Source organism: Pristiophorus japonicus, unplaced genomic scaffold, assembly GCF_044704955.1.
Source record: "Pristiophorus japonicus isolate sPriJap1 unplaced genomic scaffold, sPriJap1.hap1 HAP1_SCAFFOLD_679, whole genome shotgun sequence".
Classification (NCBI taxonomy): Eukaryota; Metazoa; Chordata; class Chondrichthyes; family Pristiophoridae; genus Pristiophorus; species Pristiophorus japonicus.
In genome coordinates this window covers 92,491-117,036 of record NW_027254592.1, presented here as the reverse complement: position 1 = coordinate 117,036, position 24,546 = coordinate 92,491, and the positions used below count along the sequence as shown (strand labels likewise).

The 24,546-nt window shown below is 46.1% G+C and overlaps 1 protein-coding gene across 2 annotated transcripts in view; it reads right to left on the bottom strand.

Annotated features, from left to right (window-relative positions):
• The window catches only part of heatr5b (HEAT repeat containing 5B), a 162,877-nt gene that overhangs the window by 49,155 nt on the left and 89,176 nt on the right, over positions 1-24,546 (bottom strand). For both annotated transcript variants that reach the window (XM_070874109.1, XM_070874110.1), the window contains exons 15-23: positions 19,784-19,959; positions 17,662-17,767; positions 16,722-16,912; positions 13,974-14,133; positions 13,693-13,882; positions 11,702-11,871; positions 7,810-7,954; positions 1,687-1,866; positions 847-1,098 (exon numbers count right to left, since the gene is read on the bottom strand). In XM_070874109.1, coding sequence (XP_070730210.1) covers positions 847-1,098; positions 1,687-1,866; positions 7,810-7,954; positions 11,702-11,871; positions 13,693-13,882; positions 13,974-14,133; positions 16,722-16,912; positions 17,662-17,767; positions 19,784-19,959 — 1,570 coding nt within the window. The remainder of the gene's footprint in view (positions 1-846; positions 1,099-1,686; positions 1,867-7,809; positions 7,955-11,701; positions 11,872-13,692; positions 13,883-13,973; positions 14,134-16,721; positions 16,913-17,661; positions 17,768-19,783; positions 19,960-24,546) is intronic.

Below are 24,546 nucleotides of genomic sequence, written 5' to 3'. Positions count from 1 at the left end.
GCTGGAGGAGGTTACAGAGATATGGAGGGTTGTAGGGCTGGAGGAGGTTACAGAGATAGGGAGGGTTGTAGGGCTGGAGGAGGTTACAGAGATAGGGAGGGTTGTAGGGCTGGAGGAGGTTACAGAAATAGGGAGGGTTGTAGGGCTGGAGGAGGTTACAGAAATAGGGAAGAGTGTAGGGCTGGAGGAGGTTACAGAGATAGGGAGAGTTGCAGGGCTGGAGGAGGTTACAGAGATAGGGAGAGTTGCAGGACTGGAGGAGGTTACAGAGATAGGGAGGGTCGTAGGGCTGGAGGAGGCTGCAGAGATAGGGAGGTGTGTAACGCTGTAAGAGGTTACAGAGATAGAGAGAGGGTTGTAGGGCTGGAGGAGGTTAGAGAGAAAGGGAGGGACTAAGCCATGGAGGGATTTCAACACAGGGAAGAGAATTTTGAAATAGCTTTGCCGGACCGGGAGCCAGCGAGCACAGGAGGTGATGGGTGAACGGGATTTGGTGCGGGTTAGGACACAGGTAGCAGAGTTTTGGATGAGCTCACCTTACAGAGGGTGGAAGGTGGGAGGCCGGCAGGAGAACATTGGAATAATCGAGTCGAGATGCAACAAAAACGAAACACTGCAATTTAAGCAAAATGTACAAAGAGACTCATAATTCTTATGTTATAAACGTCGGTGCATGATGGCTGACATGTCGCTGAAACACAGGCACTTTCAACTCGATGCGATTGCTTTGTGGAATTACTGGCGACACAGTCACCAATCTTCGAAGCCACACCAAGGGAATGCGACTTCGACCTGTGGGGAAAGGACAGCAGCCAACCGAGCCAACGAGCCGAGCACTGGACCTACTTTTGGGACTCTGCAGCCTCGCTGCCCGAGCCTTGGCGAGATCGAAGTGTGCCTTGTCCGTGTTCTCGCACAGCAGGATGATACGGCACAGGCACTCGGCGGCAAACACACGGGTGGCCCACCGAGGGGCAACACAGGGCTTGGATTTCTCATCGTCACCCGTGCCAGTGAACATAATCTCATCGTCCATTTCGTCCTTTTTCTCTCTATCTTCATCCCTCATCGCTTCCAACTGGCCCGTTGCACTTGCATCTGCAAAGTCATGAAAAGATCCCGATTAGAACATCACCTTTTACTCTGGCCTCGGAGTCAGAAGGTCGTGAGTTCAAGTTCAAGACTCCAGAGGCTTGAGCGCATAAATCTAGTCCATCGCAGTACTGAGGGAGGGCTGCATTGTCGGAAGTGCTGTCTTTCAGATGAGGCATTAAAACCAAGGCCCGTCATCACCTGAGAACAGCAGAGCCAATGTTGGGTTTCGGCCCTTCATGAAAACATTTTCGACAAATGGTCTATGACCCAAATTCAACCTAATTTCTTATGGATGAAATTCCTGTCGCACCGGTAAGGGTATTAAGGGTTACAGAACCAAGGCTGGTAGATGAAGTTAAGATACAGATCAGCCACGATCTAACTGAATGGGGGATGGGGAAGCATGCTCGAGGGGCTGAATGGCCTCCTCCTGTTCCTATGGTCCTAATTCTCTGACCTGCACCCTGTGAAAGCGAGGCTCTCTCGGGTGGGGTTGGGGTGGAGGGGAGAGAATAGAAACAAACAGCAGGCACAAAAACATAAATTGTTTGCCGGGAGCTGTACTCGCTACATACAGATTTGATTTCTTACCAGTTGATGCAGCCAGGACGTCTTTACATAGCTTCAGCCAATGGGAAAGCTTTTGAACTGCCAAGGATGAAAGCATGTGGCCCAAAGTGTCGTGAATGTCAGCACACAGCTTGCGGTCAGTCTCGCGGTCCAGCATTCCAAACAACACTCCTTCCAGCCCAGTCTCTGTGATATTTACATCTGAGGTGGAAAATGCAGATTTTAATCATCTCACCACTGCAAATGTTGAAATTCCTGTCGCACCGGTTTCTCAGAATACTTCTTGGGTTCCATGGCTTTAAGACAGAGACAGACATCCGTGCAAGAGTGCCTTATCGACCCTCTCCAGAAACATCTCGACGAACTTTGCATGCAATGAATTACACATGTTATGATAGAGGCCTGTATAGAATTTTAATCAATCATCATCATAGGCGGTCCCTCGAACGAGGATGACTTGCTTCCACAAGAGTTCACAGATGTTTCAATGAAGGATCCAATGTTCCAGGTCCTGAACTCCAGTTGAGGGGGTGGAAGATGCCTGTGCGTGGATTTTTTTTAACGTGTGGTGACCGTTGCACACCAGCCACCACACGGGCTTGACAGAGCTAGGTCTTGGTCCAGTGGCAAGGGTTGAACCAGGATGACTGGAGACCAGCTCTGCTGCACGGACCTAGTGCGCACACATATCGTAGAGGTGTTCAACATTATAAAGGGCTTTTTAATAGGAGTAGATTGGGAGATTCTGTTTTCAATGGCAGGAGAATCAATAAGTCGCGGACACAGATTTGATAATTGGCAAAAGAACCCGGGGGGGGCGGTGGGAAAGAAAAGATGAAGAAAATTTGTTTTATACAGCGAGTTATTATGATCTGAAATGCACTGCCTGAAAGGGCGGTGGAAGCAGATTCAATAGTAACTTTCAAAAGGGAATTGGGTAAACACTTGAAGAAAAAATTTGCAGGGCTACGGGGAAAGGTCAAGGGGAGTAGGATGAATAGGATAGCCCTTTCAAAGAGCCGGCACAGACACGATGGGCCGAATGGCCTCCTGTGCTGTAAGATTCCATGTGAAAAGGCAAATGCTCTGTGGTTTTTAACTCCACGCTGCGTCACACTCTCACTCACTTACTAACCATCTCCAATGAAGCTTTCCCAAGGCACTTGGCATTTTTTGGAGTTGGTGCAGAACCCCGTTCGGGTAGCAAGGCGAGAGTAAGGTATAAAGGATATGGACAGCCTAAGTGAGTCGGCAAGAACATGGCAAATGGAAAATAATGTGGAGAAATGTGAAGGTATCCACTTTAGAAAAGCAGAATATTTTTTAAATGGTGAGAGATTGGGAAATGTTGGTGTTCAGAGGGACCTGGGTGACCTTGTACATAAATCACAGAAAGTTAACAGGCAGGTACAGCAAGCAATTAAGAAAGTAAATGTTATGTTGGCCTTTATTACAAGAGGATTTGAGCATAAGAGCAAAGACGTCTTACTGCAATTATGTAGGGCCCTGGTGAGACCGCACCTGGAGTATTGTGTACAGTTTTGGTCTCCTTACCTAAGGAAGGATATACTTGCCTTAGAGGGAATGCAACGACCAGACTGATTCTTGGGATGGGGGGATTGTCCTATGAGGAGAGATTGAGTAGACTAGGCCTATATTCTCTAGAGTTTAGAAGAATGAGAGGTGATCTCATTGAAACATACAAAATTCTTATAAGGCTCGTCAGGGTAGATGCAGGGAGAATGTTTCCCCCTGGTTGGGGAGTCTAGAACCAGGGGTCACAGTCTCAGAATAAGGGGTCGGCCACTTAGGACTGAAATGAGGAGAAATTTCTTCACTCAGAGGGTGATGAATCTTTGGAATTCTCTACCCCAGAGGGCTGTGGAGGCTCAGTCTCTGAATATATTCAAGACAGAGATCATATATTTTTGGATATTAAGGCAATGAAGGATACAGGGATAGTGCAGGGAAGTGGTATTGAGAACATAAGAACATAACATAAGAAATAGGAGCAGGAGTAGGCCATTCGGCTGCTTTGCCATTCAATGCGATCATGGCTGATCTTCTACCTCAACCCAGGTCCCTCTGAACACCAACATTTCCCAATCTCTCACCATTTAAAAAATACTCTGCTTTTCTATTTTTCTACCAATGTGGATAACTTCACATTTCTCCACATTATATTCCATTTGCCATGTTCTTGCCCACTCACTTAGCTTGTCTATCTACATCCTCTTGAAGCCTCTTTGTAGCCTCCTCACAACTTACATTCCCACCTAGCTTTGTATCAGCAGCAAACTTGGATAAATTACATTTGGTCCCCTCATCCAAATTATTGTTATATTTTGAGAATAACTGCAACAAATTTGTCAAACATGATTTCCCTTTCATAAATCTATGTTGACTCTGCCCAGTCTTCTTATTTTCTAAGTGCAGTGTTACCACGTCCTTAATAATGGATTCTAGCATTTTCCCTACTACTGATGTCAGGCTAACTAGTCTGCAGTTCCCCGTTTTCTCTCTCCCTCCTTTCTTAAATAGCAGGGTTACATTTGCTACCTTCCAATCCGCGGGAACCGTTCTAGAATCTAGGGAATTTTGGAAGATGACAACCAATTCATCCACTATCTCTACAGCCACCTCTTTCAAAACCCTAGGATGTGGGCCATCAGGTCCAGGGGATTTATCGACTTTCAGTTCCATTAATTTCTCCAGTGTCATTTTTTTTTTACTAATATTAATTTCTTTTAGTTCCTCATTCTCGCTAAACCCTTAGTACTCCACTACTTCCGGCAATTTTTTTGCGTCTTCTTCCGTGAAGACAGACACAAAGTATTTGTTTAAATGTCTCTGCTATTCCTTATTCCCCATTATAATTTCTCCTGTCTCAGCCTGTAAGGGACCCACATTTACTTTTACTAATCTTTTCCTTTTTACATACCTATATAGAAGCTTTTACAGTCTGTTTTTATGTCTCTTGCTCGTTTACTCTCATATTCTATTTTCCCTTTATCAATTTCTTGGTCCTCCTTTGCTGGATTCTAAAATCCTCCCAATCCTCAGGCTTTTTGCTTTTTTCGGCAACATGATAAACCTCTTCTTTTGATCTAATACTATCTTTAACTTCTCGTTAGCCACGGTTGGACCACTTTTCCTGTGGGGTTTTTGTGCCTTAAAGGAATGTATATTTGTTGTAAATTATGTATTAATTCTTTAAATGCTAGTCATTGCTTGTCTACCATCATACCTTTTAATGTAGTTACCCAATCTACCGTAGCCAACTCACCCCTCATACCAAGTAGTTTGCTTTGTTTAGATCGAGGTAGAAGATGAGCCATGATCTTATTAAATGGCGGAGCAGGCTCGAGGAGCCGAATGGCCTACTCCTGCTCCTATTTCTTATGCTCTTATAAAGTGGAGGCCCTGACCTGCATGAGAACTCCAGCGGCAGATCGGGGCCATAAAAGGAACGGCGAGCGGCCTCGGGAGCAGCGAGGAGGCCACTTCAGGGTGCAGCGCGAGCTGGTGCAGGAGGGTGATGGCATCAGAGTGACATCACCAAGGTCCAGGTCGGTGATTGGAGCGTGGGCAGATACAGCGGGAGCAGCGAGGTCGGGGCGAAGGAGCGGCGAGAGACTGTAGAGGGACGTGATCGGGGTCCAGGAGAGGCGTGAGTTCGGGGCCAGGGTCAGCACGGGCCCAGCCCACACTGCGATGTGTGTGCGCACTAGGTCCGTGCAGCAGAGTTGGTCTCCAGTCGTCCTGGTTAACCCTAGCCACTGGACCAAGGCCGAGCTCTGTCAAGCCCGTGTGGTGGCTGGTGTGCAACGGCCACCCCACGTTAAAAAAATCCACGCACAGGCATCTTCCACCCTTCAGGATGTAGTTCGGGATCCGGAATATTAGGTCCTTCATTGAAACACCTGTGAACCCATCCCTCTTTGGCGTGGAAGCAAGTCCTCCTCGATACGAGGGACCGTCTATGATGATGATATATGCACAGAAATATTCAACAACTCTCAAAAAAGTCAAGGGCAACCATCCCACCCCCCCCCCATTGCCTTCTCTCCCGCCCCCCCAACCGTTACACAATATTGCTGAACAACCAAGATACAGCAACCCTGCTAGCACAGAGCCCCAGGCCCACTCACACCCCTCTACTCAACACTCTGGGCCAGCTGAGGAAATAGACACAGTCAGAGTGAGAGATAAGCATACAGAAGGCACAGGGAGAGAGAGTGAGGGAAACATCTGGGGACAGAGTGAGGGAAATAGTTGGAGGAGAGACAGAGTGAGGGAAACATTTGGGGGAGAGAGAGAGAGTGAGGGAAACAGCTGGAGACAGAGTGAGGGAAACAGCTGGAAGTAAGTCATCCTCGCTTCGAGGGACCGCCTATGATGATGATCTTATAAAACAGGGAGCTGCAGATTGGGTGCAATGGTAGCTGGATCACTGGGGGGCCAGGGGGAAATCAGGGGAAAAAAAAAAGACTAGTGACGTCAATTCTTTGCAATTAAAAGTGAGGGGCAGCAGCCTGAGCTGGTGCTCCACAGCAGTGTGAACGGGTGGTGACGATACTGCTCATCTCTCTCTGTGGAAACACGACTGACGCATGCACAGTCAGAGCTCATCAGCTGTTTCCGTGACAACTGTGCGATGGGGGGGATTTTCGAAGTACGATCTGTGGGCGGCAGGGTCTCAACTGGTGGCAACAGACACACCGAAAGAGAATGTCGCGAGACCACATGATGTAAAACACACCCTTCTCTGAACAAATGCAGAAGGATCAGCAGCTTGAAATGACTGTGGCTGGTATAGGTGGATGAATAATCGGTATGACATTTCTCTCTCCGCCATTTTGAGAGTTAACCCAATTTTTATTTTCCAGTGAATATTGACATCACTTTGTCAGGCAGGAAGTTGGAGCCTGGGAGGGATTGGACTTGCGATTTTAATTTACCGAAATCATGGCACGAACTACAGCAAACAGAGTCACCCGAGTATAACAGGATTATTTCTCCAGCAAAATGCAGAGAGTGGAAGAGTTACAGCCATATTGCTGCAAGCAACGGAGTGATTTTACACACAATTTATATTATCCTCCACTCACTGCATGTTGCTGGAGAAATCACCCTGCTTTTATCGGGAGAAGTTGCTGTAGTTTTGGTCATGAGTTCGGTTTGCTGTAGTTCGTTGAGACTCTTTTTAAATAGGCTCTGTAAGCCATTTGCTGTAGCGCTCTGTTTAAATCGACTATGTTTCATATAGAATCATAGAAGTTTACAGCACGGAAGGAGGCCAGTTCGGCCCATCGTGTCCGCGTCGGCCAACAAGAGGCTATCCAGTCTAATCCCACTTTCCAGCTCTTGGTCCGTAGTCCTGTAGGTTACGGCACTTCTGGTGCACATCCAGGTACACCTTAAATGTGGTGAGGGTTTCAGGCAGTGAGTTCCAGACCCCCACCACCCTCTGGGTGAAGAAATCTCCCCTCAAATCCCCTCTAAACCTTTGACCAATTATTTCAAATTTATGCCCCCTGGTTGTTGACCCCTCTGCCAAGGGAAATAGGCCCTTTCTATCCACTATATCCAGGCCCATCATAATTTTATACACCTCAATGAGGTCTCCCCTCAGCCTCCTCTGTTCCAATGAAAGCAAACCCAGCCTATCCAATCTGTCCTCATAGCTTAGATTCTCCACTCCCGGCAACATCCTCGTAAATCTTCTCTGTACCCTCTCCAATGCAATTACATCCTTCCTGTAATCCGGTGACCAGAACTGCACGCAGTACTCCAGCTGTGGCCTAACCAGTGTTTTAGACAGTTCAAGCATAAGTAAATCATGAGTAAATAGACTGCTTGCTGTGAGTCCTGCCACATCTCCAACTCATTGGTTGACACGGTGGTGTCAATAGACACACTGGGTAATCCCCCCATCAACCATGCCTGTGGACCACACCAATCATATCCATTCCGGCCGGTATGTGTGGTGTCGCCTTTCCATTTTTAAAAAAATAGGGGTCAGACGAGCGCAACACAAGCGTGAGAAGCACATGCCTGCTATTGTCACCAGTGATTGCTAGCCTTAAATACTCGCACTGAAAAGTTTCTCTCTTCCCCCGCCCCACTCTGCTCTGTACTCACCGATGCTACTGCTTTCCTTGTCTCCGGCACTCCGCGCGAGAGTCATGGCGTAGGCACACACCTCGGCTGCTTCCCTCTGAGCCAGCTGACGGAGGCAGGCAACCGCTGCTCTACGAAGCAGCAGGTGAGAGCTGCATAGGTGGACCTGCGGAAAGGTCAGGGCCAATGTGAGGTCAGGTAAAGTATCAGGGGGCCGTCGGCAAAACTGTGACTTCACCACAAACCCAGCGGGTAAAGGGTCTGTGGGCACGCAGGCCGCACTCTGCCTGAATGTCGATTTGGAGTCTGATCATGTCACCTTACAGTCTAAATTACTCATCCTTCACTGCTACAATCTTACAGCATCGAAAGAGGCAATTCAGCCATCCTACTTCATCTCAGTATATCCTTCTATTACTTTCTCCCTCGAGCTTCTATCTAGACGTAGGAAGAATGTTCCCGATGTCGGGGAAGTCCAGAACCAGGGGCCACAGTCTAAGGATAAGGGGTAAGCAATTTAGGACCGAGATGAGGAGAAACTTCTTCACCCAGAGAGTGGTGAACCTGTGGAATTCTCTACCACAGAAAGTTGTTGAGGCCAGTTTGTTAGATATATTCAAAGGGAGTTAGATATGGCTCTTATGGCTAAAGGGATCAAGGGGTATGGAGAGAAAGCAGGAATGGGGTACTAAAGTGCATGATCAGCCATGATCATATTGAATGGTGGTGCAGGCTCGAAGGGCCGAATGGCCTATTCCTGCACCTACTTTCTACGTTTCTATGTTTCCCCTTAAATGCATCTGTGCTATTTGCCTCAACCACTCCCTGTGGTAGCAAGTTCCACATTCTCACCACTTTCTGGCTAAAGAAGTTTCTACTGAATTCACGATTGGATTTATTCGTGACTATCTTGTATTTAATGTCCTCTTGGTCTCCCCCACAAGTGGAAACATTTTCTCTACATCTACCGTATTAAACCCTTTCATAATGTGTTTACCTAACTTCCCCTTAAACGCATCGAATCGATTCGCCTCAACCATGCCCTGTGGTAGCTGCTGTACAAGGACAGACACAATGAGGTCACTATCGCATCCATCACTGTACTTCATGCTAAGGGAACACAGAAGCAGGTAGTCTTGCTCGTTAGGGAGAATTCGCCAAGTAACACGGGTCACCACTGTCAATAGTGAGTCCATCTCTTACACCATCAATGATTTCCTGCATTACTGTCACCGGCAACAACCGTAGTCCCAATGTGGTTAGGTCTCCTGTGTCACAGGACCAAAGATTAGAAACCACACCACTAAACCTGCACCATTATCAAACGAAAAGAAAACCACTCAGAAAGTAGTGATAATGGGCTCAATTTTCCCCGGTGATTTGTGCCGGTTTTTTTTGAGCAGGCTGCTCTTTTTGGCCAAAGTTGAAAAACCAGTTTCCCCGGTCAATTTGCACCAGTGTAACTCAGTTAGTTACAATTTTTTTAGGTCAGTTTTTTTTCAGACAAAGGGGGCGTAACCAGCCACCCGTGCCAATTCTGGCCATTTAGGGAAGTTTGGCCAGCTGAGAGTTACTCCAGTTGTGCTTAGGCCAGCGTATGTGGCCTCTCCAGAAAAACCTTCCGGAGAGGTAAGGAAATCGGTGCAGCAGATGCCCAGACACACTAAAAGATCCAACCCCGCCCAAAGGCCCTGTCGGGTCAGTCCGGTCCCATTCTTGGTCCGCGGTTCTCTCTCACACACGTACAGAGCCCATTCCCGGTCCGAGAGAGAAGAGAAGAGAAGAGAAGAGAAAAGAGAAGAGGAGAGGAGAAAAGAGAAAAGAGAAAAGAGAAAAGAGAAGAGAGAAGAGAAAAGAGAAGAGAAAAGAGAAGAGAAGAGAGAAAAGAGAAAAGAGAAGAGAAAAGAGAAGAGAAAAGAGAAGAGAGAAGAGAAGAGAGAAGAGAAAAGAAAAAAGAGAAAAGAGAAGAGAAGAGAGAAGAGAAGAGAGAAGAGAGAAGAGAAGAGAGAAGAGAAGAGAGAAGAGAAGAGAAAAGAGAAAAGAGAAGAGAAAAGAGAAGAGAAAAGAGAGAAGAGAAAAGAGAGAAGAGAAAAGAGAGAAGAGAAAAGAGAAGAGAAAAGAGAAGAGAAGAGAGAAGAGAAAAGAGAAAAGAGAAGAGAAAAGAGAAAAGAGAAAAGAGAAAAGAGAAGAGAAAAGAGAAGAGAAAAGAGAAAAGAGAAAAGAGAAGAGAAAAGAGAAGAGAGAAGAGAAAAGAAGAGAAAAAAGAAGAGAAAAGAGAAGAGAAAAGAGAAGAGAAGAGAAAAGAAAGAAGAGAAAAGAGAAGAGAAAAGAGAAAAGAGAAAAGAGAAGAGAAGAGAAAAGAGAAAAGAAAAGAGAAGAGAGAAGAGAGAAGAGAAAAGAGAAGAGAGAAGAGAAGAGAAAAGAGAAAAGAGAAGAGAGAAGAGAAAAGAGAAAAGAGAAAAGAGAAAAGAGAAAAGAGAAAAGAGAAAAGAGAAAAGAGAAAAAAGAGAAAAGAGAAAAGAGAAGAGAAAAGAGAAAAGAGAAGAGAAAAGAAAAGAGAAAAGAAAAAAGAAAAGAAAAAAGAAAAAAGAGGAGAGGAGAGGAGAGGAGAGAGGAGGAGAGAAGAGGAGAGGAGAGGAGAGGAGAGAAAGAATTGAGAGAGAGAGAGAGAGTTGTGTCCGGGGACCAAGAATGGGACTGGACCGGGAGAATGGGGACCGAGAATGGGACCGGACCAGGAGAATGGGGACCGAGAATGGGACCGGACCGGGAGAATGGGGACTGAGAATGGGACCGTGGACTGAGAATGGGACCGGACCGGGAGAATGGGGACTGAGAATGGGACCGGACCGGGAGAAGGGGGACCGAGAATGGGACCGGACCGGGAGAAGGGGAACCGAGAATGGGACCGGACCGGGAGAAGAGGGACCGAGAATGGGACCGGACTGGGAGAAGGGGGACCAAGAATGGGACCGGACCGGACAGCCTTCAGGCAGGGTTGAAGGTAAGTTGCTGCTGTGTTTTTCAATTCTTTTCAGGTGTTGGGAGCTGGCCGTATGCTTCACTTTGCAGCCTCAGCTCACATTGTGTCCCTGGTTACCATGGCAGCTCGATCTTTTTGGCGCAAATCAAGGATCCACCCCCAAAACTAAAGGTCGGGTTAGGCCACGCCAAAATGAACAAATCCAACGGGGAAACTTAGAATATTTTTTTTTGGTGTACTTAGGCCCCCCCAAAAATCGGGCGTAACTCTTCAAGTACGCCAAAAAAAATGCTTTGGGGAAAATTAAGCCCATTTGCTGGGATTATTGAACATAGTGTGATAAGCTACTCGGGGAACACCGGCTATTGTGTGTTGCTCAGTTGCATTGTACCTTATTGTTTGAACTACTGAGCCCAAAGGCAACCTGAGGTCAACAGTCCAGGATGTTTTATGGGAGATCTATATTCTACTCTGGACTGCAACTTCAAGATAAAATGAAAGACTTGCATTTCTATAGCACCTTTTACCACCTCGGAAAGTCGCAAAGCGCTGCACAGCCAATAAAGTATTTTTGAGTTGTAGTGACTGTTGGAAACGCAGCCGCCAAAAATGCACACAGCAAACTCCCACAAACAGCAATATGATAATCACCAGTTCATCAGTTTTAGTGAAGAAGGATAACTATTGGCAGGACAGTGAGGGGCACTCCCCTTTGAATAGTGCCATGGGATCTTTCACATCCACCCGAGTGGAGATGGGGGCCCTCCGACAGTGCAGCACTCCCCTCAGTAATGCACCAGGAATGTAAGCCTGTATTATGTGCTCAAGTCTCTGGAGTGGAACTTGAAGCGAACCACCTTCTGACTCAGAGGCAAGCGAGCGACACTGCATCTGCACCGAACCGCGCTGGTTTTTCTCGATTCCACTTACGCAGAGGCTGGGGACTAGACTGGACAGATTGACGTGGCGTGGTGCAAACATATGTAGCTGCTGCAGGCAAGATATGGCTGCCGCCTGGGCGAGGGAGTCAGAATGGTCTTGCATGATGGCACAGCCCACAAGGCATGAAGAGCGTATTGTAGACGTAGAGGCTCCATTACCTAGAAGGAATCAAAACCGTTTAGTGGCACAGGTAGAAATTCCTGGAGTTTTAATGAGCCAATCACCGGGTTACACCCAAAACCCAATATCCAATCATAAAGATGCCAGGTCCGCAGCACTTTGGCTTACGCAGGTTCTAGTCTTATGTCACCCTTGCATCAACTTTGACCATCAAGACTCATATCTGGGGTAGTTATGGCAACACAAAAGGAACATGTCTCTATAGTGTAGAGATATGGTATGCTTGCTGTTTCTGCGAAGGGTCTATGGTTTTAATTCACTGCAGACATTGTAACATTCCAACACAGCAGCAGCTATACCCGGCTTTGCTTCCCAGGCTGGCTGCACTCCATGTTGGCTAATATCCAACTTTCGCCTAAAGCAATCCTCTTTCTCACCCCAGCCTGCCTGGTTACAGCTTACTCACAGACTTTTAATTATAAGCAAAAGGGTTACATGTCATATATAATTCAGGTTATCATTGTATACAATTGGTGATTACAGACTTTTATAAGAACATAAGAAATAGGAGCAGGAGTAGGCCATAAGGCCCCTCGGGCCTGCTCCGCCATTTAATAAGATCATGGCTGATCTGATCATGGACTCAGCTCCACTTCCCTGCTCGCTCTCCATAACCCTTTATCGTTTAAGAAACGGTCTATTTCTGTCTTAAATGTATTCAATGTTCCAGCTTCCACAGTTCTCTGAGGCAGCGAATTCCACAGATTTACAACCCTCAGAGAATAAATTTCTCCGCATCTCTGTTTTATATGGGCAGCTCCTTATTCTAAGATCACGCCCTCTAGTTCTAGTCTCCCCCATCAGTGGAAACATCCTCTCAGCATCCACCTTGTCAAGCCCCCTCATAATCCTACACATTTCGATAAGATCACCTCTCATTCTTCTCAATTCCAATGACTAGAAGCCCAACCTACTCAACCTTTCCTCATAAGTCAACCCCCTCATCTCCGGAATCAACTTAGTGAACCTTCTCTGAACTGCCTCCAAAGCAAGTGTATCCCTTTCGTAAATACGGAAACCAAAACTGCACTCAGTATTCCAGGTGTGGCCTCACCAATACCCTGTATAGCTGTAGCAAGACTTCCCTGCTTTTATACTCCATCCCCTTTGCAATAAAGGCCAAGATTCCATTGGCCTTCCTGATCACTTGTTGTACCTGCATACTAACCTTTTGAGTTTCATGCACAAGTACCACCAGGTCCCGCTGTACTGCAGCACTTATATTTAATTCTTACACACAATTATAAATCCATTACTGATAAGGTAAGAAGATACTGATGATTATAAGATATTAAAACAAGTATTCTAAAAACCAACTAATCCATGATAATCTTACAGGAGAGAATGAGCTACAATAACGGTATTAAATAGTTGCCTCCTGTAGCCCCATCGATAAGATGAACAGCTGCTTTTTGCTCTTATGAAACCAACTTTTTCGTACAACTGAGACGGCGATCTGTGCAATATAACACACAAGTTAATGGCATTGGAGCATTTCAAGTTCCTAGAAAACATTTTAAAAGGTAGTTATCTCAGCGGGTCAGGCAACATCTGTGCAGAGAGAAATAGAGTTAACATTTCAGGTTCTGATGAAGGGCCAGCGACCTGAACCGTTAACTCTGTTTCTCGCTCCACAGATGCTGCCTGACCCACTGAGATTTCCAGCATTTTCTGTTTTTATTTCAGATTCCAGCATCCGCAATATTTTGCTTTTGTGTTAAAAGTCAAGTTAGATGTAGCCATGTCCAGTAACAGATGCCCTGGCCTTTTACATCCCACCACATGCCCTGCCGCCTTACCTTGAAGCTCTGGTCCAACAGTGGTGATCAGCGCTCCCAAGCAACGGCCCAAACACTGGTGCACTTCCGTGTGTGACGGGGGCACAGTCAGCAGCAGCGTCAGGACGAGCGACAGCGTGGGCTCCACGTATCCACGGTACATGGGACCGCTCGAATCCACAATCAGAGCCAGCGAGTGAAGAGCCCAGGTCTGAAAGATGTAAACACGTCCAAACCCGTCACCGCCACTGAACAATGCGAACCAACAGAGCAGGAGTTCAGACTGTGACTGAGCGATTTACCTGCACTTCAGGGGATGTACCGTCCTGTGCGAGAGCCAAAAGGATGCTGACACTTGTTTTCAGATGCTGTCCGGAGCCGATGCCACCAACATATCGATGAAGGCAGCCAAGGGCAAGTGAGTGACCCGTCCTTGACACCACATCTCGAGCAGATTTCAATCTATCAAAATAGAAATCCATTCGGAAACACACTCTGACAGACCTAATAACTACACCCAGCAGCACACAGAATTTGCCTAGTTCTGAAATGAAGCTGGTTCATTCAGACCAGAACTGCATTGTCCAGCTTTTGCCTGTCCTCGGTAAGACTGTACTAACAATATGAAGAGAGTTCCTGTTCATGGGGATAGAATAAACTTGCAAGGAACATAAAAACCGACTGCAAAAGTTTCTACAAGTATGTAAAAAGAAAAAGATTAGTGAAGACAAATGTAGGTCCTTTATAGTCAGAAACGGGAGAATTTATAATGGGGAACAAGGAAATGGCAGAACAATTAAATAAATACTTCGGTTCTGTCTTCACGGAAATAACGTCCCAGAAATGCACCGAATTCAAGATTTAAACAGATGAGTGGAATGAGAGAAATGGTTATCATTACACAGAAAGAAAGTGGTCAAAATGGAGCCCTGTTTTAAAGGAACACAGGAATAGGAAGAAGCCATTCAACCCCTCGAGCCTGTTCCACTATTCAATTACATCAGGGCTAATCTGTATCTTAACTCCATCTACCCGCCTTGGTTCTGTAACCCTTAATACCCTTACCCAACAAAAATCTATCAATCTCAGTTCTGAAAGTTCCAATTGACCCCCCCACCCACCCTCAACAGCTTTTTGTGGAAAGAGTTCTAGATTCCCACCACCCTTTATGTGAAGAAGTGCTTCCTGACATCACGCCCTAACAGCCGAGGTCTAATTTAAAAGTTATGTCCCCTTGTTCTGGACTCCTCTCACCAGAGGAAATAGTTTCTCTCTATCTACCCTATCAACTCCTTCAATCATCTTAAACACCTCAATTAGATCACCCTTTAATCTTCTATACTCAAGGAAAAAAAACTCAAAAAGCCTTTCAACCTAACTATTTAGTGCCAATGGACTCAGACACCGACATCAAGCGACAGATAAAATCTAACAATGAAATAAGCAAGTTGTTTTTACGGTGATTATTACTGCAATTGCACGGTTGCTTTGAGAATACTTCCTATAAATGAGATGTGGCCATTGCAGCTTAGCGCATAATTTATGCTTTTGTTGTCCACCCTGTGTTCGCTGACCTACATTGGCTCCCGGTCCGACATTGGCTCAATTTTAAAATTCCCACCCGTCTCTTCAAATCCCTTCACGGCCTCACCCTTCCCGATATCTGTAACCTCCTCCAGGCCCGACAACACTCCGCGATCTCTGGGATCCTCTAATTCTGGCCTCTTGCACATCCCAGATTTTCATCATTCCACCATTGGCAGCCGTGCCTTCAGCTGCCGAGGCCCCAAGCTCTGGAATTCCCTCCCTAAACCTCTCCCACCTCTCGCTCCTCCTTTAAGATGCTCCTTAAAACCTCTTTGACCAGGCTTTTGGTCACATGCCCTAATATTTCATGTGGCTCAGTGTCAAATTCTACTTGATGACGCTCCTGTAAAGCACCATGTGTTCCAGGTGCTGTATAAATGCAAGTTATAGTGCTGGATGAATACGTTCCAGTATTTTTGTTCAATTCCAAACACAGTGGTGCTCTTGGGAAATCTATATGACTTTTAAAATCAGTTTCTAACAAGTCATAGGTATCTTGAAAGAACCAGCAATAACCTCCCACTGATAACCAGAATAAATAAATCCCATTCAGGGAACATTTGCACAATGAAATGTAGCGATGCCTACCTGGAACGGAGAGGGGTGGAGGAAAGAGTGAGTAAAGTGGAGGATGAAATAGGTAGAATGTTTCCAGTTTTGTGGTTGGGGGGGGGGGGGGGGGGGGGGGGGGGGGGGGGGGGAAATACAAGACTGGAGGCCATAAATAAAAGATGGGCACTAATAAATCCAACAGGGAATTCAGGGGAATCTCTTTACCCAGAGTGGTGAGAATGTGAAACTCACTACCACAGGGAGTGGTTGAGGCGATTAGCATAGATGTTTTTGAGGAGCTGGATAAACAGATGAGGAGAAAGGAATAGAAAGATATGCTGACAGGGTGAGATGAAGAGGGGTGGGAGGAGGTTGGAGTGGAGCATAAACACCGGCATGGACCTGTTGGGCCGAATTGTTGCATTTAAGGGGAAGCTAGATAAGAACATGAGGGAGAAAGGAATAGAAGGATAAGCTGATAGGGTGAGATGAGGTGGGGGAGGAGGCTTGTGTGGACCATAAACACCGGCGTGAAGTAGTTGGGCCGAATGGCCTGTTTCTGTGCTGTACATTCTATGTAAAAAAAAAGTTATCTGGTCATTGTCACACTGCTGTTTGTGGGAGCTTGCTGTGCGCAAGTTGGCTGCTGCGTTTCCCACATTACAACAGTGACTATACTTCATTGGCTGCAAAGCACTTTGAGACGTCCGGTGGTCGTGAAAGGCGCTATATAAATCCAAGTCTTTCTTTCTTTTCTTTCTAATGTAATTCTATGTAAAACAGTGACAATGAATGACGAAAAATAAAGGGGTCTGTTGAAAGGAACTGTAAGGTTAGTTGGCAGACGAGCAAAAGGGACAAGACACTGGGAATGACAATAACTGAAGCTCCACTGCCATATCAAGCCATACTTGTCAAAACTGTGCTGTGCCATCCTGGCGATGAAGGTGGCCTCTCCAACCACCTGCGCCATCCTCCCCAGAGCTTCACCTGCGGCACATCGCAAAATCGGATTGGGGTTGTCAAGAGCACCCATAACCAGTGCCAGTGCAGACTTCCGCACCTCATCAGGGCCCAGGGTACTCTTGTTCTCCGCTAGTCCCTGCAAAGGAGAAGGATACCTTCAGTAACAGTGCTCTCTGCTGCTTGGCTTCCATAGATAAAAATGTACAGGGCAGGAAACAATTATGGCTGTACATCAGTCAGCGATCGTCATTGTAATAAAAGCGGACTTGCGATGTACGAAATGTCCCGCAGGGATACTGTAGAAATATCCTAATCGTCACACTCTGCACTGAACTCCAGGTGTAGACCCGTGTTGGGAATCAGACAGGTGACAGCTGGAGCTCAGTGGGTAGCACTCTTGCCTCAGAGTCAGAACGTCGTGGGCTCAAGCCCCACCTAAGGCTTGAGCACATAATCCAGCCTGACATCCCCTGTGCAGTGCTGAGGGAGTCTTTTGGATGAGGCTTTAAACCGAGGTCCCATCTGTTCTCTCAGGTGGATGAAAAAGATCCCATGACACTATTCAAAGAAGAGCAGGAGAGTTCTCCCTGGTGTCCTGGCCAATATTTATCCCTCAATCAACATCACTAAAACAGATTATCTGGTTGCTACCTAATTGCTGTTCGTGGGAGCTTGCTGTGTACAAAATGGTTGGTGCGTTTCTGACATCACAAGTGACTGCACTTCAAAAAAGCACTTCATTGGCTGTAAAGCACTTGGGGACGTTCTGAGGTTGTGAAAGACGCTATATAAATGCAAGTTCTTTCTTTCTACTTAAACTCTGACAAATATATCATAAGGGGACACTCTTTTAAAGCTTGTCGGGACCCCGATGAAAGAACCTACCTTCAGTGCGCTGAGCACAGCGGTGAAGATGTTGATCTGTACGGCCTGCTGACGCACTCCCTTTGCCTGCTTGATGCATTCGGCAAAATGATCCAACATCTGGAGCCTGTGGAGGCACGGCAAGTTATCACAAGTGGCACCTTTGGGACTGGTGTCTTACAGTTACAGGTGAATTTAAAACGATCAACAAATGAATGAGAGGGATTCCACAGTGGTTTTATTTAACCACAGCTCACATTGGCCTAGAATGCTAGAATGCAGCACTGCACCTGCAATTGGTAAGGGACGCAAGTTTATGATGGTCCGTATCACCCACAGCAAGTTTCCAATCTCAGTCACAACAGAACAGAGACTTCGTGACCATGGCTCACCTGTCCAAATAATCAGGTGTGATATGGAAATGAGATGGGGCAATAAAAAAAATGCAAAAATCATCCCAGTTTGTTCCTCCTGCCCTCACTGTCTTTTCTTAACCTCCAAGTTTCCTCCTGTGTTTCTGCGTTGCCTGCCTCTCTGCAATATTGTAAACCAGTCCTTCCAGGAGAGCATTCTTCACTGCACTCGAAGCTGCGGTATCAGATCTCCATCACAACACAAATCAGCCTTTTGACCATGGCCAACATGTCAGCAGTCGGAGAAGACCTTTAGGCTCAAACGTTTCACCCATCGATCCCATCCAGCCACCTTCTCACAAGCCCTCATTACCTCTCGCCCCAGAAACCTATCTTATTCCCTTGTTTCCATTTCTGTTGTCTGCTTTATTGCCCTTGCTGGTCACTATGGCACATCCCTATTACCCTTTGGCTGAAATTCCATTTGATTTCCTTTCTTAACTGTAACTATCTTGTTTTTGACGTGTTTGAACCCCTTCACCACACTGAACATTTTACCAGGAACAATTATGTCAATTCTCTTCACAATCTTGAAAATGACCCAAATGTTTGCTCGTCTAACAGTCTTCCAATGCCTGTGAAGGGCTTTATGATGTCCTGAAGATGCGATAAGGTGTGATTATAAATGCAGGTTCTTTCTCTCTTCTATTAAGTTATGCCAAAGGCTCCTCTTTTTCAAAGAAACAAGCCCAAAAATTGTTCCCCAATTCAACAAGGTGCCCATGACCTTAAGTGCAGCACGGGGTCACTGATGCTGGCAAGACACAAAAACTCTCAACACCTTTCGAGCTTTCACCCCCACACTCCCAAAACACCACCGATCTGTAAATACTGGAGTGAATGGGATTTGCACCCCCCCCCCCATGCCACTCTTTAAGCAGACACAATCTCCTCCTTGACTTTGTGAAATCCTGCCTCTTTCCAATTCAAAGCAGGGGACTTACAACCAAAGGTATTTTTATTTCAATAACAGAATAAAACCAGCAGCTTAACTATCTAGCAAGGAGTGAAGGCGGCAATATAATGACTGATTTGAACAATAAATCATTGTGCTGACCTTCCTCTGATCAGATTGTAGGGGTGGGGCAATGTATATTGCTACAATAATAGTTATTCGTTAAGATAGTTGTGCCGATTTCCAGGAGTAGGATCCAGAAGCCATTGGAACTGCCTTGCACAATACAATGAGTAAGAAGGGTTGCCAAAGATCCACTGAAGATGTGTGAATGAATCTGTGCAAATGTTTAGAAAAATTAAACAGGCTTCATCGCTGCAATACAAGGAAAAACAGGAAGTTTGTGACTACATTGCTCAGTGTGGGGGAGTGAACTGCCCAAAATAGTTGACGTGCTAAATGCGGTATAAGCGACACCGTTGTAATTGACGCATGTGGCACTGGCAAATGGTGAGCACCAATTGCCTGATATAGGAGGCTGCCCATGCTCAGCGTGGATGGTGCAAGTGGTGGGGACCGCATATTTAATAATCGTGGAAGTACTCCATGGACTTCCCTGTCTGAAGTGAAATTTAAAAGCACATCTTGGAAGTGCATCCTTCTACTCCTCTTGCACAAAGAGCCAAGACGATCGAGGCTGGTGCTCATTCGTAGGTTACAATTTACCAAGATAGGAAATCGGTGGGCAGGAAAAGAGCACCCGGCCCATCAAGCCTACATACTCCCAAATTCCAAGTACACAAGTACCTGCTTCGATAAACGGCAGAGTGCTTACCGATGTTTGAAAGAGACGTGAGGAAACACCACACCGAAAAGGGCAACCGAGGCATCGATGACTGACACACCGAGTGGCAGAGGTCCGGGCACAGCTTCGCCCACAGGGATACGCAGGTAGATCGACGATGGGTCATGCTCCAAGGCCCCACTTCCTGACGCACTGTTTGGCTGAAGCTGAAAAGGAATTTGAGGGAGTCTTAATAAAACAAGCTCTTCCGTTAGCCGTTTTCCCATCAACTAAAAAACATAGTCCTTATAAGTTTGACAACACTGTTTCAGAACAGGTTCTATTGTGCTAGGTTTCAGCACACAGAAATACATTGATCAGAAAGACACAGCCCTTCGCTCAATGTTCCTTACCTACCCTTCATGTTTCCCCGGGCTGGAGAGTCTAGAACTAGAGGTCACAATCTCAGGATAAGGGGTTGGCTATTTAGGACTGAGATGAGGAGGAATTTCTCCTCAGCATGTTGTGAATCTTTGGAATTCTCTACTCCAGAGGGCTGTGGATGCTCAGTCGTCGAGTATATTCAAGGCTGAGATCAATAGATTTTTGGATTCTAAGGGAATCAAGAAACATGGGGATAGGGCGAGAAAGTGGAGTTGAGGTAGAAGATCAGCCATGATCTTACTGAATGATGGAGCAAGCTCGAAGGGCCGAATGGCCTACTCCTATTCCTATTTCTTACATTGCAAAGAATCTCAGTCATTAGGTTGATTGGAGCAGTTATTGCAATGATACCCAATCACTACGACTTGACAAAAAGGTAAAAACAACTTGTTTTTATACAGCGCCTTTCACGATCACCGAACATCTCAAAGTGCTTTACAGGCAATGAAGTACTTTATGCAATGTCATCACTGTTGTAATGTAGGAAACATAGCAGCCAATTTGCACACAGCAAGCTCCCACAAACAGCAATGTGATAACGACCAGATAATCTGAGGGATAAATTTTGGTCAGGACACTGGGGAGAACTCCCTTGCTCTTCTTCGAAATAGTGCCATGGGATCTTTTTACTCCCACCTGAGAGAGCAGATGGGGCCTCGGTGTAACGTCTCATCCGACAGTGCAGCTCTCCCTCAGCACTTCACTGGAATGTCGGCATGTTTTTTTGAGTTGAAGTCTCTCAGTGGGCCTTGAACCCAGCGCAGTTGGTGAAAGGCCCGAACCTCTCATATCCTCAGTAACGATCGCAGGGTCTCAGCAAAGACCGACCTCAGCTTTCCTCGGGCAACCTGCACAGGTTGCATAAGGCTGCCGAACTCAGCAAGCCCATCAGCCAGAGACTACCAGACTTGAGGGCTCTTGGCTAAAATTGAACCTTTAATTATATTGAAATTCAAAACAAAATCTATTAAAAACTCTGAATAGTACTGTAACAGACGGCAACCATCAACAGCATGCAGGTTTGTCTAAACTGGTTTAGACAGTGGAGAACAGAATAGAGTCCCAACACTTGGAAAATACAGTATTGTACTGGAACAAATTAAACAGGGTTAAATCTAGTATTCTACACTGCGCTTAAACTTTATCTGTGAACATTCTCATATTGCCTCCTCCCTATCCACTGTGTACAAGCAGGATATGCCTTGTCCAACCTATTCACGCTTGTGTAACCTGAATTCCCTCTGCGCCCATACCCATGCTCCGGACCCGATTCCATTACTTCCATTTCCTTCTTCCCCCTAAACGCTCGGGGCCCTTCACTCCTGTTTCCTCCGTTTCAACTCATCCAGTCACGCCACCTTTCATCTCTTTCCTCTTGGCTACTTATCGCCTCCAAAGTTCCCTCAATGGCACGGACAATCGTGCGGTCCCACGCAGGCCGCTCACCAGCTCCTGCCGCTGGAAATGACACAGCAAATGGCGCAGCAAATTTAAAAGGACTGCTCATCCTCAAATAATAATTAGAGGCAACATTGACCTATAAGCTCCAACCCATTACTATCCTCCACCTTCCGAATCTCCATGTGCCATCCCAGGCTGGAATCATCCTCCGATAAGCTCACACAGTTCCACTGCAGGACATACAGGGTATTGGTGAGGCCACACCTGGAATACTGCGTGCAGTTTTGGTTTGCATATTTATGAAAGGATATACTTGCTTTGGAGGCAGTTCAGAGAAGGTTCACTAGGTTGTTTCTGGAGATGAGGGGGTTGACTTATGAGGAAAGGTCAAGTGGGTTGGGCCTCTACTCATTGGAATTGAGAAGAATGAGAGGTGATCTTATCGAAACGTATCAGATTATGAGGGGGCTTGACAAGGTGGATGCAGAGAGGATGTTTCCTCTGAATTTGAATTCAGAATTTAAAAAAATCTGGGAATCAAAAGCGAGCATCAGTAAAAGTGACGATGAAACTGCCAGATTGTCATAAATGCTCAACTGGTTCACGGATGTCCCTTTAGGGAAGGAAACCTGCTATCCTTACCCGGTCTGGGCCGATATCTGACTCTAGTCTCTCACCAACGTGGTTGAATCTTAACTACCCCTCTGACAAGGCCAAACACGTCACTCAGCTATCAAATTGCCACAAAGAATATATAAGAACATAAGAAATAGGAGGAATAGGCCATACGGCCCCTTGAGCTAGAACTAGGGGGCATAATCTTAGAATAAGGGGCCGCCCATTTAAAACTGAGATGAGGATAAATTTCTTCTCTCATGGAATTTGCTGCCTCAGAGAGCTGTGGAAGCTGGGACATTGAATAAATTTAAGACAGAAATAGAGTGTTTCTTAACCAATAAGAGAATAAGGGGTTATGGGGAGCGGGCAGGGAAGTGGACCCGAGTCCATGATCGGATCAGCCATGATCTTATTGAATGGCGGAGCAGGCTCGAGGGGCCGTATGGCCTTCTCCTGTTCCTATTTCTTATGTTCTTATATATTCTTTGTGGCAGTTTGATAACTGAGTGGCGTGTTCGGCCTTGTCAGAGGGGCAGTTAAGATTCAACCAGGTTGGTGTGAGACTAGAGTCAGATAACGGCCCAGACTGGGTAAGGATAGCAGGTTTCCTTCCCTAAAGGGAGATTCGTGAACCAGTTGAGTTTTTATGACAATCTGGCAGTTTCATCGTCACTTTTACTGATGCTCGCTTTTGATTCCCAAATTCTAAAAAATTCTGAATTCAAATTCTCGAACAGCTCATGGTGAGATTTGAACTTGCTTTCTCTGGATTATTAGTCCAGCAAAAGAAGCACGGCACCGCTGCACTCTGTCGTGTAGGGCCCATTGTGATGAAGTAAACCGCACTCAGACTGGCAAGGACAAGTCACATTCACACACCAGTCCTCATTCAGATCAGGCACAAGTCACATTCACACACCAGTCCTCATTCAGATCAGACACAAGTCACATTCACACACCAGTCCTCATTCAGATCAGACACAAGTCACATTCACACACCAGTCCTCATTCAGATCAGACACAAGTCACATTCAAACACCAGTCCTCATTCAGATCAGACACAAGTCACATTCACACACCAGCCCTCATTCAGATCAGGCACAAGTCACATTCACACACCAACCCTCATTCAGATCAGACACAAGTCACATTCACACCAACCCTCATTCAGATCAGACACAAGTCACATTCACACAACAGCCCTCATTCAGATCAGACACAAGTCACATTCACACCAGTCCTCATTCAGATCAGACACAAGTCACATTCACACCAGCCCTCATTCAGATCAGACACAAGTCACATTCACACCAGTCCTCATTCAGATCAGGCACAAGTCACATTCACACACCAGTCCTCATTCAGATCAGACACAAGTCACATTCACACCAGTCCTCATTCAGATCAGACACAAGTCACATTCACACCAGTCCTCATTCAGATCAGACACAAGTCACATTCACACCAACCCTCATTCAGATCAGGCACAAGTCACATTCACACACCAGCCCTCATTCAGATCAGGCACAAGTCACATTCACACACCAGTCCTCATTCAGATCAGTCACAAGTCACATTCACACCAGTCCTCATTCAGATCAGACACAAGTCACATTCACACCAACCCTCATTCAGATCAGACACAAGTCACATTCACACACCAGTCCTCATTCAGATCAGGCACAAGTCACATTCACACACCAGTCCTCATTCAGATCAGGCACAAGTCACATTCACACCAGTCCTCATTCAAATCAGACACAAGTCACATTCACACACCAGCCCTCATTCAGATCAGGCACAAGTCACATTCACACCAGTCCTCATTCAAATCAGACACAAGTCACATTCACACACCAGTCCTCATTCAGATCAGGCACAAGTCACATTCACACACCAGTCCTCATTCAGATCAGGCACAAGTCACATTCACACCAGTCCTCATTCAAATCAGACACAAGTCACATTCACACACCAGTCCTCATTCAGATCAGACACAAGTCACATTCACACACCAGTCCTCATTCAGATCAGGCACAAGTCACATTCACACACCAGTCCTCATTCAGATCAGACACAAGTCACATTCACACCAGTCCTCATTCAGATCAGACACAAGTCACATTCACACACCAGTCCTCATTCAGATCAGGCACAAGTCACATTCACACCAACCCTCATTCAGATCAGGCACAAGTCACATTCACACACCAGCCCTCATTCAGATCAGGCACAAGTCACATTCACACACCAGCCCTCATTCAGATCAGGCACAAGTCACATTCACACACCAGCCCTCATTCAGATCAGACACAAGTCACATTCACACACCAGTCCTCATTCAGATCAGA